Here is a 16,700-nt window from a genome sequence, read left to right on the forward strand (position 1 = left end):
CTTTTCTTTTTCCTTCAATAAAGAATCATGTATTAAATATTTATGTTATGTAATTAAAAAAATACATTTATATTCATAGCTAGGTAAAAGAAATATAACTTTACCTCGATCTCTTGAAGACATGTCTTGCCTAGAACCACTTTGTGAAACATGAGGTGAAGTGACTTTTTCAATAGGCACATGCTCAATGGCATTTATGTTGAAGTTCGGATCCAACCATGAATCCTCCAACCAATTGGGATCACTTGGCAACACTCGATCTTCCTTCTCCACAATCCACTCATCGTCTGAGTCTATATGATCTAGACATATAGGATCTTTGGTAGCCCTCCTCTTCATATTTCTCTCTCTTAATTTCATATTGTATATTACAAAAACCAATGCATTCATCTTCTCTTGTTCAAGTTTATTCCTTTGTTTTGTATGCACCTATAATTTCAAATCATTGATAATCAAATATAAGATAATTAAACATATAAAAATGTATTTCAAAAATAAAATACAAAGTCACAAACCAATGAGAAAGTACTCCAATTCCTCTCACAGCCCGATGCAGTGCATGTCAAACTTAAAATTCGAATTGCAAAATTCATCAACTTAGGATTTTCGTGCCCAAATGAACTCCACCAATCAGCTGCATTCAAATAAAATAATAAAAAATTAATAAAAACATTAAGAATGTCATAATTAACAAAAACATAAAAAAATATTGACAAATAACAACATAATTGCAAACTTACCAGGACTTTTTAATTTTCTTGTTGTAACAGCTGCCTCTCTGCCAAACAAGCCCTTTGCCTTTTTATATGCATCGATTTGTGTTGTAATTTTCAACCAAATATTTGCATCAAAAACTAAATTTTCAACACAATCATAAAAGCCACCCATAACTTCTCCATCAGGGTTGAAGTTGTCAGCATAATGAAAATGTGGATTTAAATAATAGGCAGCTGCATGCAAAGGCTTATGGAGTTGCAAGTCCCATCGTCTATCAATGATATCCCAAATAGGTTTATATTTTCTTTGGACATTGTCAAGGTTTGAAGCAATTTCCTCCTTTGCTCTATCCATTGCCTCATACAAAAATCCAATAGCAGGTTCGTCTGCATCAACGATTCGCAATACTTTGACGAGAGGTAGTGTAGCTTTAATTGCATATGATATGGTAGCCCAAAACTTATGATCATTAAGAACAATACAAGAAATGTTCTTAGCATCAGATTTCTTATAGTAATTAGATGTTCTAAAATTTGAAGATAAGAACATCGACTTTAACTCTTTCTTATAACATCCAATACTATGAAGTGTAAGATATGTTGTGGCAAAACGAGTGACGGCTGGACGTAGAAGTTCTTTCTTCTTTGTGAATTTTCTCATTAAATTTAATACCCATGCATGACTATAAATGTATCTTGTAATTTTTTTTGCCTTTTCCACTGTATCTTTAAAAATTGATATCTTTCCAATATCTTCTAACATAAGATTCAAGCAGTGGGCTGCACATGGTGTCCAAAAACATGTTTTTCCTGCTGTTAATATATTTCCAGCTGCCACATAATTTGGTGCATTATTTGTAATGAATTGCACCACATTACTTTCACCAACTTCTTTAACAACTTCTTCAAACAACTGACACAAATTTGTACTAGTTTTTTCCATGTCGCTGATGTCAACAGACTTCAAAAATATTGTCCCAGATGAGCTGTTCACAAGAAAATTAATTAAGTTTCTTCCTTTCCCATCTGTCCAACCATCTGTCATAATACTGCAACCAACCTTTGGCCACTCTTTTTTGAACTCTTTCAAAATTTCATGAGTACAATCTACCTCGTCCTTCAAAATCCACGTCCTGATCTCATGATAAGAAGGTGGTTTGAACCCTCGCCCATAATTTGCAATAGCTTCTACCATTGCACCAAAATATGGACTATTGCAAAGATTAAATGATAAGTCATTTGCATAAAAAAATCTACCAATGGCACGACATACATTTTTTCTTTCATCCCTTTTGAAAGCAGTGTTTATTGTGGTTTGTCGTGCTTCTTTGTTCACAAAAAGGTCCATAGGACCAGCTGCACTTGTTTTTGCATCACTACCTGATCCACTAGCTTCTTTATTCGCATTATCGCCGGTTGATGATCCAAAATAAACACTTCTCCCGATATCCAACTTGGTTTGTTCTAACTCTTCTTTCTTTAGCCTCTGATCCTTTAGATGATTCTGAAAAAATCTTTTCACGTCAGGTGGAACTGCTTCGCACATGCTTACACAATGCTTTGTGCCAGCTAAGTGATGTTTTGGCCTATAGATGCCTCATGTAGTCTGTTTATGACAGTAATTGCAAATTACATGTCCTACGAGTTTGGGATCTTTAGTAGGATTTGGAACTTTAACTCCATGATCCCATCCTACATCTTTTGCCATTGTTCAACTGCAAAAATACATAACATAAAATATATATTAGCATCATGCATTCTGCTGACCACATTACATGAAAACAAATGCAAAATAGACAATCTTGGTGTATAAGCTATATATGAATCCTAGAAAAAAACATAATTGAGCAACAGGAGCTACGTTGCTCATGTGTGCCAAAGTAATAGAAACAAAACAATGCCGGCATACATAACTCTTCTCTAATGTAACAGACTAATATACAACATGCTAACTGAAGGCATAGTAGTCAGGAAGTTGCAAATCTATCAAAATATAATGTGAGTTGAAAGGTTCTTTAAGTATTTTGTCAATCTTAACCAAGTTTGGTCCGTTGCAGGTTTTGTAAACCAAACCCATGATTGTGATCTCTTTAGTTCTTTAAGTTGAAAGAAAGCGAAAAGATGGCTACTTGTGCATGTCCAGAGACTAGAGTATTTCTATATTTGAAGAGGCAAGGAATAACATCCAAAATATTTTGAATCCGTAGTTACTAAACTAATACATAAATACAAACAAGGCTAAAAGGTGACAAGAAAAACATGAGTGACAGCATGGCAAAATAGTGGTTTAAATAGTTGACATGATAACCTTTCATAGTAGAGAACCAAAGAGTGATGGGAAGAGTAAAATAATCTCTCAAGAAAAAAAGAAAAAAGAAGAAGATGGGAACAGTAAAACAAAGCAAAAAGCTAAGTAGATGACAAATCGACTTAACTTCAAATTCCCTAAGGCCTTAATATTATCTGTCACCTGGAAGTTCAGAGACATCCAATTCATAACAAGAAGTATGGCAGAAGTATATTGCTTGTCATACAATAATCAAAGAAACAAACTTCTAAATTTTTAGCTACAAACTGAAAATTCATATCATGAAGAGAGAATTCAGACTTATACTAATTCACAAACAAAAACATACACAGATTTTTTTTTCTTTAACATCCAAAAAGCCGATGGCATCGGCCTGCTCGTGGTTTCATCATTCTGAGGGCCTTCATGGCATCAGCCTGCTCGTGACCAGGCTATAACAACACACTTTCAATCCCTCTTTTCCTCCATTTAGTGAAGCAAGCATAGTGTTTTGCATGGCACCCATAACCACATTTAGGTTCCAGTCATCCATATCGCCATTCCTGTCATTAGGACCTCACTGATGCAAGTTGTTTTCATCAAATTGGACCTTGTGTATGTGATTTACATCATCCATTTAGTGAAGATCGGCATTTGAATAGACAAAATCCGACTTATGTGCAAGACTTTTTGCTGATTCAAAAATCAATAACCATTAATAAAAACATGGTTTTTTTGTTAAAGAACACTGTCAAAATAAATTGAAAATCATGTTTTTTTTTTGTTAAAGAACACTATCAAAATATTGATTTCTATTAAATCAACCGTGTTGAACCCATCGATAGGGCCAGATTGATCAAAATAACTTAGTACCAATGAGATCCCAGAGGGAGTTATGACCACAGAGGATGATATAGGGATGAGTGGAGTCGGGTTCCCCATAAACGTAGGTTACACGGTTTCACAAAGAACAAATGACAAAAGAAGAAGCTGGGGAAAAACACACAGATCTTACCTGTCACCGGAAAGCGCAGAGGTCGCCGGAAGGGACGGCGGTGGCGGTGAGTCGCTGGCCGATGGTGAGTGGTGGCCGGCGGGTCACCGATGGCTTCTCAGCAGAGGGAAGAAGAAGGTGGAAGAGTGGTGGCCGGCGGCGAGTAGTGGCGGGGGACGAGAGGGGACGGAGTGGAGAGAGAAGGGGCAAGGGCTTTCTCTCGCCCCGAAGCGCCTGCCTTTTTTAAAGACAGGTTCTCGATCTTTCGAGAATACGGGCCCGAATCCGGGTCGATCTCGGGTCCGGGCCATCCGATTTCTTAATACGCGCCTCAGTTTGAGGCTCGCCTCGCCTCAAGGCGTACGCCTCAAGGCGCATGAGGCGTACGCCTTGAGGATGTTGCGCTTTTTAAGTGCACCTCAAGGCAAAAAGGGCCTCGCCTCGAGGCGAGGCGCACTTTTTGCACCTTGAGGCGCGTTTTTAACAACACTGCTGTCAACCAAGGCATGTATTTTATTATTGTCCTTTAACTCACATTAAATCATAAGTCAATTAGAATAATGTCCATCATCATTTAAAGTTCACTGTTTACTTTTTCCTTTTCCTTTTTATGAGCATAAGTACTTTGCAGCTTTCAAAGGATAATGCAAGAAACCAAAAAGACTCACCTTTTCCATTATGATGAGTGTTGACCTGAGGTCCTATTTGACAGTTTAAAAAAAAATGGTAAATATTTGAATTTTCAGAAACGTATGGCCCATATTTGACATTAGGGTCGAAAGGTTAATGGCCCCTGAATAAAAATTTTCTTAAATTAAAACATCTGTTTTCCTCCAAAAATTCTCCGAAAAATGTAGGCATGTTTAAATTAAAAAGCATATAAATACATAAAAACACAAATTTCTAAAAAATATATATAAAAATATGAATACCACGCTAATAGCGTGATAATACGGCAATAAAAAAATGCAATTTTTTCAAAATAGGTGATATTTTGAAAAAAATGCTATATTTTTTCGGGATTATACCGGCTTTTGAGAGATTTCAGAAACTGGGATATATATGTAACTCTACCTTGTGCGTATATTGATGACTTGTAGGTGGCGTTGTCTTGCTTTTATTTGATATGATTAAGGATGACATTGGACCGGGCAGGGCGGGGGGACAAGGTCTTGACCTCCTGCCCTTCATTCTTGACTTTATCTCCGCACTGATTTTGATTTTAAGCATGAAATTAACTTAGGGTCTCTAATTGACAGTTTTAGTGGAAAGTTTTGGTAATGCCTTTTCAAAAGGTATGGAACTTCTTTTAAAATATGAGTCTAAAGGTGCGTCGTTCAATGATAATTTTACCTGAATCTAACTATTTTCGGCATAATCTCTAAAAAAAGGACTTAATATATAGTAGACCCTTGTTTGACAATTTACCCTAGAGAATCTCTTCTTGCATAGAAGATCTTGATTTTTTCCCAAAAATTGGAGGAATGCTTTAAAAGGAAATTAAAAAATCAATACAGTTGGGGGTGACAAGAAGTTGCACCCGTAAAAAAACAAAAGGGTCAATGCCCATTGAGATCCCGTGCTCTATGGTGCTAGGAAGAGGGGAACTGGAGACCTTAACCTTCTACATTAGCAAGAAAATTGACTGCACCAGGAACCTATGATCTCTCACTAGCAGCCCATGCACTTTGCTATTGCGCCAAGAAATGGCCCTCAAAGTAACAAAATAAAAAAAATTCAAATGTAAATCCCATTTAATGAAACCTAGATTTTTTTTTTAATTGCATGAAACCAGTGTTGTAGTTTTGATGTCCCAGCCAGGTTGGATGAAATAGTTTAGAGAACACACAAAAACAATATAACCAACAAAGAAACAAACCATACACAGCCTACGTCTGTTAGGAGAGTACCGAGAACTTTATTATTGAAGAAAGCCCAATAACCATGTAAGCAGAAAAAAAAAACCAGACCGCAGAGGTGGTATCCCATGTGTTAAGTGGGGTTCTGTACCAACCTGAAGGCCCAGGTTTGAATCCCTCTGTCACAAGGGGCTTAAGAGATATCTGGTAGGGGTCTGCCTAACCCCAGTTTGCCTTTCCAAAAATAAAAAAAAGAAAAGAGAACAAACAAAAAGCTGTCTTTAATAACCGGAAGTTGTACCAATGCATGTGATCTAACTATGCAATGCAACCTTTCTAAAATCCAAGCGAGAATATCTTTCTCAACACCAAAAGACTCTCTCTCTCTCTCTCAAAACCCTCAAGAGAAGCCCAGTACTATTAGAAGACTCGTCTCCTCTCTTCAATTAATGCTGACACTATCCAAAAAACAGAATTCCTCTCTTTCCTTGTCTTTTTTTTTTAATGCACAAGAAATCTCCAATATGTGCTTTCTTTTCAAATCCATTACCATGAATAATAAAAAAAACTATGTCAAGAAAGAGTCATCATATGTGCAAGTGGGACTCACACATTTCATGTTCAAGTCACAACTTAACAACCAGAGCCTAGTTCCAATAAATATGAGAGAAAAAGAGCATTTTTAAATATTAGTTAAGAATGCCTTTCATTTACCGTAAAACATTGGATGCTATGAATTAAATAATAATAATAACAATAATAATAATAATGTGGAATCACTTATATTTACATGAACCAAAAATCAAAATAATTCACTCACTTTGAGCAGATGGTAATAATCTTTCCGTGGACTTCGGCAATATGTTTCATCTTACATGCAATTACTTATTTTTCCATGAGCCGAAGATCAATTCTCTGAAAATGGTAGTTAGTGTTTCCATATAACATCATGTTTGGAAACAACCTGGGAATCTTCTAAACCTTTCCATATATACTTTGCATTATTTTTTATGAGAGACTTTTCCATCTAATACTGATAATAACTAGGCAGGATTAATGGCATTGGCATGTTTGTTTAGGAGGTAAGAAAAGGAGAATTGTGATTATCATTTGCTCCGCCATGGCCGTGCTTGTGCTGGGAGCTTTTGTGTTGTTTCTCTGGCGAAAGAGAAAAGATAATGGCGAGTCCAACCGGCAAAAGCTAGATTTTGCATGTTGTTTTACATGGCTCATATTTATTATAAGCCACTTCCATTTTCCTTGGCTCTATGACAGAGGATCAAAGAAGATATAGCAGTGAGATCCCTTCACTAGACTTCGGCAGCCTCGGTAAGGATGAAAGAGACCATGAGCTACCTCAATTCAGCCTAAAGATTATACAAGCAGCTACCCACAATTTCTCAGAGGACAATAAGCATGGGCGAGGAGGATTTGGCCCTGTATACAAGGTATTTCAATATAATATCAGTCTGCATCTTATATTTACAATGGAGTATCAACTGAATCAAATTTTATTCCTTTTAGGGTGAACCAAGTGGGTGGCTAGTAGCAGTGAAAAGGCTTTCCCAAGGTTCTGGGCAGGGTCTTAAGGAGTTTATGAATGAAGTTGTACTGATTGCAAGGCTTCAACACAAAAACTTGGTTAGGCACTTGGGCTGTTGTGTGGAGAGGGGAGAAAAGATGCTTATCTATGAATTCATGCCCCACGGTAGCCTCGATGCATTTCTTAATGGTAATATAACCATCTCTGCTGAGTACCCTTTTCAGACTTGCACCATTCTAAGGAAACTGACACAATGATGTAGGGTGCGGCTGGGAAATTTTCGGCGACGGCTACCATTCCGGCATCCTGTAAGGTGGTGGCCCTGCATAACAAAAACAAAAAAAAACAGACAGTGTACCTGAGGCTGCCATTGACGGAGGGTGGAGGACGTTGCCGGAGAAGGGCGCTCTTCAACTTAGCCTATCCGCAGCCACCACAAGTGCAGGCCACTGTATGCGGACGGTAAGTCGACCTCTTCCCTCCTTGAACTTCTATATTTTCGCACTCTCCAGGGTTGCTTATGAAACCCTCTTTTATAAGCAAAAAATGAGAACGGTTTGAGTAACTGTTCCCTCTGATTGTTGGTTTAACGGAAGGAACACATTCATGTGGGGAAGCGTTACCCACATCGTGGGTAACCACCACCAACGTGGTGATTTAACCCAACATTCTTCCACTTGTTCCGACGATAAATCTTTTAACCAGAAAACCTTATGAGAATAACTTGATGAATAGAATGACCTTTATATTCTATTCTAAAGGTTCTTAGTTGAATCTCTAATCCTTATGAGATTAATAACAACCATAATGAGAATAAAAAAAGACTGAAAGTGATCACTTTATTTATATGCATATGTCAAAAAGAGTTTAACAATCCCATCCTCATTACATGTTCGGAATATAATCCCGGTGCTAGCCCTTTAGTAAGAGGATCAACGATCATCTCTTTGGTACCAATATTGACAATATGCACTAAATGATTCTCCGTCTTTTCTTTAACAACAAAATACTTCAATTCCATATGCTTGCATGACGTAGTACTTTTGTTGTTATTCAAAAAGGACACCACAACTTCATTATCATAGTAGACCTTCAGTGGCTTCCCAATGGAATCAATCACCTTTAACTGTGATATGAAGTTCTTTAACCATATAACCTGCGAAGTAGTCTCGTACAATGCAATGAATTCTGCCTCCATGGTGTGGGCAGCAGTGGTCGTCTGCTTTCCACTCCTCCAAGAGATCGCTCCCCCAGCAAGTAAGAAGACGTACCCAGTAGTAGACTTTCTACTATCCAGGCATCCTCCTAAATCCGCATCTGAGTAGCCAATGACCTCGAGGTGATCAACTTTATGATACGTTAACATATAGTCTTTTGTCCCTTGCAAGTACCGCAAGACTTTCTTGGCAGCCTTCCAATGGGGTAAACCTGGATTAGACTGAAATCTGCCAAGTACCCCTACTGCAAAAGAAATATCTGGTTGAGAACATGTCTGTACATACTGCAAGCTGCCAACAACTGATGCATATGGATAAGCACTCATCTGTGCTTTGTCAATATCGTTCTGTGGACAATCCTTTAGGCTCAGCTTGTCACCTTTTGATATGGGTGTAGAAGTAGGAGAACAATTCTCCATCCCATATCGCTTTAACACATTTTCTATATAGGATCTTTGGGAGAGGCCTAAAAACCCTTTTGCTCGGTCTCGACGAATCTCAATGCCAAGAACATAAGCAGCCTCACCCATATCTTTCATATCAAAATGTGATGTAAGAAACTGTTTTGTCTGTGAAAGCAACTTTATATCGTTGGTTGCAAGTAAAATGTCATCCACATACAAGATCAATATAATGAACTTACTCCCACTTTCCTTAAGGTATATACATTGATCAATAATGTTTTCTGTAAACCCGAAAGTCACAATGACTTGGAAAAATTTAATATACCATTGTCGGGAGGCCTGTTTAAGTCCATATATTGATTTGTTAAGCTTACAAACCAAACGATCATTTTCAGAGAAACCAAGAGGTTGTTCCATGTATACCTCTTCATTCAGATCCCCGTTGAGGAACGCTGTTTTCACATCCATTTGATGTAGCTCTAAGTCAAAATGAGCTACAAGGGCCAGAATAATCCTCATTGACTCCTTAGTTGAGACAGGAGAGAATGTCTCATTATAGTCAATGCCCTCCATCTGGGTGAATCCTTTAGCAACCAATCTTGCTTTATGTCTCTCTATGTTACCTTTGGAGTCTTTCTTGGTCTTAAAGACCCATTTACACCCTACGGGCTTTACTCCTTTAGGTAACGTGACAAGATCCCACACTTGATTTTTAGCCATAGAGTCTAACTCTTCTTTCATGGCTTCAATCCAGTGCAAAGATTGTTTGCTTTCAACAGCTTCCATAAAAGTCAACGGGTCATCATCCATATCTATGAAATCACCAGGCTCCTGAAGGTACACCACATAATCAGGATGTATGGCAGATCTCCTAATCCTTGTGGATCTCCAAACAGGTCGTTCCTCAGGCTCAGATGGAACCTGATCATCATGCTCGTGCTCTTCCGCATTGTCCACAATAGGTTCACTTTGGATTTGTGCATTAACAATCGAATGATCAACCACACCATCATTAGGAATAACAATGTGGTATCTTTCGATGTTTTCCTTAACAGGTGATGAAACTGGATCCTGTATTTCCTCAAAACCAATGCTTTGAAGTGCACTTAATCCTACTGAACCATCTTCTAGGAATTTAGCCTTATCCGTTTCAACAATTTGTGGTGAGTGAGATGGGCAATAAAACCTATACTCTTTTGATCTTTCTGGATAACCAATGAAATATCCACTGGTTGTTCTTGGATCAAAGGCTTTAATGTGGGGGTTATACAGTTTAGCCTCTGCAGGACATCCCCATATGTGCATATAAGACAGTGATGGTTTCCTACCTGTCCACAGCTCGTAAGGAGTTTTAGGCACAGATTTCGTAGGAACCTTATTCAAAATATGCACAACAGTCCTTAAGGCTTCACCCCACAACTTTATGGGAAGTGTTGAATAATTCAACATAGCCCTGACCATTTCTTTAAGCGTACGATTTCTCCTTTCAGCTACACCATTCTGATAAGCACTACTAGGCATGGTATATTGAGGCACAATGCCTTCCTCTTTAAGAAATCGTGCTAATGGTCCTTCCCTTTGCCCCATCTCAGTAAATCTACCATAATATTCGCCACCTCTATCAGACCTGACTATTTTAATAACCTTATCGGTTTGTTTCTCTACTTCTTTTATAAATTCCTTAAACATCTGAAAAACATCAGATTTTTCGAAAATCAAGTAGAGATACATATACCGATAATAGTCATCAATAAAGGTGACGAAATACTTTTTGCCTGTGTAACAGGGAGAAAACGGTCCGCATACATCCGTATGGACTATTTCTAATATCTCACTACTGCGTTTGGCACCCTCTTTATATGTATTTGTATGCTTAGCCTTTATGCAATCAACACATGGGTCATTGTCAGTAAAATCTAGAGATTGCAAGATCCCTTCATTTACCAGTCTCTTTATTCTCTTTTCAGAGATATGACCTAACCTTCGATGCCAAAGCATGTAAGATTTATCATCTGTCATGCTACGTTTATTTCCAACCAATGCGTATTCAGAAGTCAAAGACTTCTGAGTTCGGATCTTCACATTCAATCTATATAAACCATCATAAACTGATGCAAAACCAATTTCAATTGAATTTCTGAATATGAACATTTTGGAATTTTCAAACTTAAAACAATATCCAAATTTATCCAACTTTGAAATTGAAATTAAGTTTCTACTATACGATGAAATATAAAAGACATCATGATGATCTAAAACTACGCCCGTATCTAGAGTAATCCTGCAGGTTCCAACACCTTTCACATGTGAACACATCTTGTTTCCCGAATAGATGTTTTTCTCATGCATTGTTGGTTCCCTTCTGCTCAGGAACAGCTGTAGACAGTTGGAAATATGAATACTAGCACCAGAATCAATCCACCAGCTATTTTCAGGAATTTGTAATAAATTACATTCATGAGAAACAAATGACAAATTACCTCTCTTTTCCAACCATTTCTTGTACTTTATGCAATCTGCCTTTATGTGTCCCTTCTTGCAAAAGAAGCACTTTATGGGAGCAGAGTTGGATTGCTTATCTTGGGATGACTTATCCCCAGCTGGCTTCTTCCTAGCATTTCTCTTAAATGCATTCTTTCTTGGTCCTACTTTGGACATATGAGAAGCCATATGTGCACTCTGCACCTTCTCACCTTTCATCCTCTCTTCTTCTTCAACACACTTGGACATGAATTCATTAAATGTCCATTCATCATTATGTGTGTTGTACGAGATTTTGAAAGGTCCGTATTCCAAAGGTAAGGACGTTAGAACTAAATGCACTAGGAAAGAATCCGAGATGGTGAGCTTCATGTCATTCAGCTGAGACGCTATGTTTCTCATCTCCAAAATGTGCTGGCGAATGTTTCCCCCTCCAGTATATTTCATATATATCAGTTTTGACATCAGGGTACTGGCTCTGGCCTTGTTTGAACTCATAAACTGTGCCTCAATGGCATTCATGAATTCCCTCACTGTTCTGCATTGTGGGATAGCACTCCGAATGTTCTTAGCTACTTTAGATTGCAAAAGCAACAAGCTAAGTCTATTCGAGCGCTCCCACTTCTCAAAAGAAATCTTTTGATCAGCAATACTCTGATCAGTGAGGGCAGCGGGTTCATCTATCCTTAGGGCCAGATCTAGATCCATATACCCTAATGCAAATAAAACAGTTTCTTTTCAATCACTAAAATTAGATCCATCTAGAAAAGGTATAGAGCTAGAGCCATCTAAAATCACAAAACTAGAAATTGCATGACAAAAAAAACACGTATCAAAAAACATTCATACGAGACTAAAACTTTAGTGGAAAAAGCAAAATGATAAAGGCCCTTGATATGCTTCTTTCCAGACGAGTGTAGGGGGTCATCAGAGTCCTACTTTGGTAAGAGCTCTGACACGCGAAACCACTTCGCCTACCAACCATATTCGGTAAAACTAAGGTTCTTGTGAAGATAGACCATTAACACAAGGTACCTTTGGATACTCATGTGTGATGTATCTCGACGCATTTACCTTATTCTACTCTACTTAAATTCCAAACACGATAAAACTACCTTTGGGTCGTCTATCGTTTCATGAATCTAAGTACAATGTGCATATCGGCTTAGGAACTGTATGATAGTATAAAATTTATTTATGACTCACGTGTATTCAGTCACATTGGTGACATGAAAACACTGATTCATCTAACTATCCTTAATGCTAATATGCAAAATTATATCTTAAAATGGTTTGTAAACCGAATGGACCAGACATATGACTCTCGAAATGGTTCTAAAACTGAATGAACCTGTCATATGTTCCACGAACCAGTCTTAAAGCACTCTGAACCGGTCTGAAACAGCCCCGAACCGGTCATCCAAGGGTCCGAACCGGTTCTGAACGTTATGAAGTGGGTCAAATATGAACAAAAAGTTCATAAAACCCTATAACCGTATGCCAAAATCTGTGTATTTTCTTATATCTAAGAAAACAGGGTCTTAGCATCTCGGAACCGGTGAGAAACTGAAAGGAACTGGCCAAAAACGGCTCTGAACCGGTCCTGGAAGGGGACTGAGTCAGTCCCTGATCCGGTTCAGGCCAAATAGTGCCTGGACCCTTCTGGATCCGAGTCAGACCCGACTGCTAACTGGATCCGGGTCAGACCCGGGGTTATCCGGATCCGGGTCACACCCGGTACAGTCCGGATCCAGGTCGGACCCGGTATGATCTGGATCCGGGTCTGACCTGGTTGCAACTAGATCCGGTTCGGACTCGGTACATACCGGATCTGGGTCAGACCCAATTGCAACTAGATCCGGGTCATACCCGGTACTGACCGGATCCGGGTCGGACCCGGTACTGACCGGATCTGGGTCGGACCCGTTACATTTCGGATCCGGGTCGGACCCGATACAGTCTAGATCCGGGTCGGACCCGGTACTGACTGGATTCGGGTCGGACCTGGTACATTTCAGATCCGGGTCGGACCCGATACAGTCTAGATCTGGGTCGGACCCGGTACAGTTGGATCCGGGTCGGACCCGGTAATGACCAGATCCGGGTCAGACCCGGTAATGACCGGATCCGAGTCCGACCCAATACCGGACCCGATCCGGTTCCTGTCATTAAAGAAAAAAGGGCAGAAAACCCCGATATTTTCAGAAATAAGGGGTTTTCCCCTTTTTCATTGCCGGCGACCAATGTCGCCGGTCGGCGACCCACGCCGCCTGCCGTCGATTATCGCCGGCCCCTGCCGGCAACCAATGCCGCCGTTCGCCGGCGACCAATGCCGCCGCTTGATGGCGCTACTTCTTCGACGAAAGCAGCCATCCACCAGCCAAAAACGATGCCTCAGAAGACTTCAGAAATCCGGTGACTCAATAGTCGCCGGCGACGGCTCCTGCAGCCTACTAATGGCGGATGGAGAAAATAAAAGACGCCGGCGGGGACCTCGCCGACAGGAAAACCTCCAAAAAACAGAGGTAAGTCTTTTTTTTTTTTTATCAATCTGTCGCCCAACGGCGACAGTCGCCGGTGCCGGCGACAGGCGCCGGTGACCAGCAGCAGGATCACCCCACGGTGACCTGCGTTGCTGGTCAAACCGAAGCACACCGCGCAGCGGAAGCGTGGTGGGCCCATAACCCAATGTAGGGTGCGGCTGGGAAATTTCCGGCGATGGCTACCATTCCGGCATCCTGTAAGGTGGTGGCCCTGCATAACAAAAACAAAAAAAAAACAGACAGCGTACCTGAGGCTGCCATTGACGGAGGGTGGAGGATGTTGCCGGAGAAGGGCGCTCTTCAACTTAGCCTGTCCGCAGCCACCACAAGCGCAGGCCACTGTATGCGGACGGTAAGTCGACCTCTTCCCTTCTTGAACTTCTGTATTTTCGCACTCTCCAGGGTTGCTTATGAAACCCTCATTTATAAGCACAAAATGGGAACGGTTTGAGTAACCGTTCTCTCTGATTGCTGGTTTAACGGAAGGAACACATTCATGTGGGGAAGCACCAACGTGGTGATTTAACCCAACAAATGACACCAATCAGCTCTATAGCCAATAAGCCAGTTCCTAAGAGAGCAGACTCACTAGTCGGGGTTGGGGCTGCCATATGAGCTAGAGGGCTGGGCCCACCCTTCATGTGGCTTCCATATATGCCGGGGTTTGGGGCCCACCCTTCCCAAGGTGGTGGCCAGTGGCCTCCATTCGCGGAGCTCCCTTCTTCAGGTGGCTGCCACATGGCCTCTGAGGCCCACCATTTCCTTAGGACAGGAGCAGATCCAGTGTTTGGAGGCAGAACACCTTCTACTAGGGGAGCATAAAAAACGGGGGAGCCCCGTATTAAAGAGGGTACATAGAGTTTTGAGCCCGAATACAGTACAACTTCTCCTTAGGGCGAGAGCCCTTGATCCAGTGGACTGAGTGCTTAGCAAAATACTCGGGTTGTGTATTGGATCAGGCCTCGGTTCCCAATGGAGCTTCCAAAAGTGTAAGTATATTGTATGTTTGTGCGTGGAGGGGGTGGAAGTAATCAGTTTTTTGGGTTGTTGTAGATAAACAGAAGCGTAAATCACTGGATTGGGAGAAGCAATTCGAGATCATCATGGGAACTGTAAGGGGGATTCTCTATCTTCATCAGGATTCCCGGCTCAATGCCATTCATCGGGATCTCAAAGCAGGCAACATCTTGTTGGATGAGCAGATGAAAGCAAAGATTTCTGACTTTGGAATGGCTAAAATCTTCAGTGGAGATAACGACCCCAAAGGCATTAACATTAATTTTATTCTCATATTATTCAAAAGAACAAGAGATTGTGCAAGAGAACACTGTAGCAAGTTAAAACCTACATAACTTTACACCTCATGATTATAAGCAGAGAGGTACTATTACTGAAATAAAGAAGCAATTAAGAAGTGGGATGCAACCATTTTTCTAGAAAGGTCGGATAGGATAGGATAAGATAGAAAATTAAGGGGATCTAACATCAGAGTCGAAGGAATAAAATGGTGATAAACATTTATGATGAGTAATTGTTTCTGAAGGGAACTATTTGTAGCTTGCCACATCCTTTGCTGCTAAAAATAGCCCTCTAGTGCTAAGTTTTACGGCCTTTAAAAGTTTAATTAATTTTATTATTAAGAGAACGTCATTACTTTGTATGCTATCTCGTGCTATTTTTAGTTGCTTGCATCAATCTGACTCTGCTTCTTGCATATGTATCTTTGTTAACCATCTCTTTACACAGAACTCTTATGAGATATTTTCTTGTTTTTTCACACAGTGGATACATGGCTCCAGAGTATGCCATGGATGGGCTGTTTTCTGTCAAATCAGATGTCTATAGCTTCGGCGTTCTGCTCTTAGAATTGTCAATGGCCAAACAAACAGTGGATTTCATCTTTCCCAGCTGGGTCATGGTCTGGTCGGATATGTAAGTCATGCATCTCTCTCTCTCACTCTGAAACACACACGCACACACAAAGTGGCTAATGAAATCCACTTACAGACATGGACCCTATGGCGCAATGGAAGAGAATCAGAGCTAATAGATCCAATGATTGGAGAATCAATACCAACAAGCCAAATAGTGAGATGCATACGCATTGCCTTACTCTGTGTTCAAGAGGACCCTGCAAATAGACCCACAATGCCAGCCATTATAAACATGCTTGGAAGCGACTCTGCGGCCCTTCCAATTCCCACACAACCCCCTCTGGTTTTCAGAACTGTCACCGGTTTGAGTAATCCATCAACCAACACCAACAGTTTCTCTACAAGTGCTGATTTGAGCAATCCATCAACCAGTACGAACGGTTTCTCTACAAGTAACAGTGCAGTTGCTGAAACTTTGTCAAGGTAGCAGCAATCATATACAGGAGCGTGCTGGCGGCTCTAATGGGCAGATTAATTAGCCTCATCTTTCACCAAATAAAAGTCTCTATTGGATAAACTGCAATCTACTTAACTTCATGGCAAGATCCTACAATACGGGGCTAACACCAATAACATGTGAACCAGTGATGCTTTTTGTTTACAAGATTTTGAAAGAAACTACAGCTTCTGATTGCTCTCTCTCTCTCTCCCTCTTATCCAGAAACTACATTGATGACAAGCTGGCATGCAACTCAATTTGCATCATAGAAAGCATAAAGATT

General features: G+C 40.2%; 1 protein-coding gene across 1 annotated transcript; it reads left to right on the forward strand.

Moving 5' to 3' along the window:
* The first annotated feature begins 7,124 nt into the window (after window positions 1–7,124).
* On the forward strand, window positions 7,125–15,980 carry LOC149826631 (G-type lectin S-receptor-like serine/threonine-protein kinase RKS1). The gene is made up of 4 exons (XM_090018351.1): window positions 7,125–7,304; window positions 7,381–7,588; window positions 15,098–15,318; window positions 15,789–15,980. Exons 1-4 carry the CDS (start codon window positions 7,125–7,127, stop codon window positions 15,978–15,980), a joined length of 801 nt encoding a protein of 266 aa, XP_089874477.1.
* The last annotated feature ends 720 nt before the right edge of the window (window positions 15,981–16,700 follow it).

The sequence above is a fragment of the Nuphar pumila genome, chromosome 10, assembly GCF_984573655.1.
Source record: "Nuphar pumila chromosome 10, dmNupPumi1.hap1.1, whole genome shotgun sequence".
NCBI classification, from domain to species: domain Eukaryota; kingdom Viridiplantae; phylum Streptophyta; class Magnoliopsida; order Nymphaeales; family Nymphaeaceae; genus Nuphar; species Nuphar pumila.

Coding starts and splice junctions, on each gene's coding strand:
- LOC149826631 (XM_090018351.1), top strand. CDS start 7,125: ATGACAGAGGATCAAAGAAGATATAGCAGTGAGATCCCTTCACTAGAC. Junction 7,305..7,380: donor GATTTGGCCCTGTATACAAG/GTATTTCAATAT, acceptor TATTCCTTTTAG/GGTGAACCAAGTGGGTGGCT. Junction 7,589..15,097: donor CCTCGATGCATTTCTTAATG/GTAATATAACCA, acceptor GGGTTGTTGTAG/ATAAACAGAAGCGTAAATCA.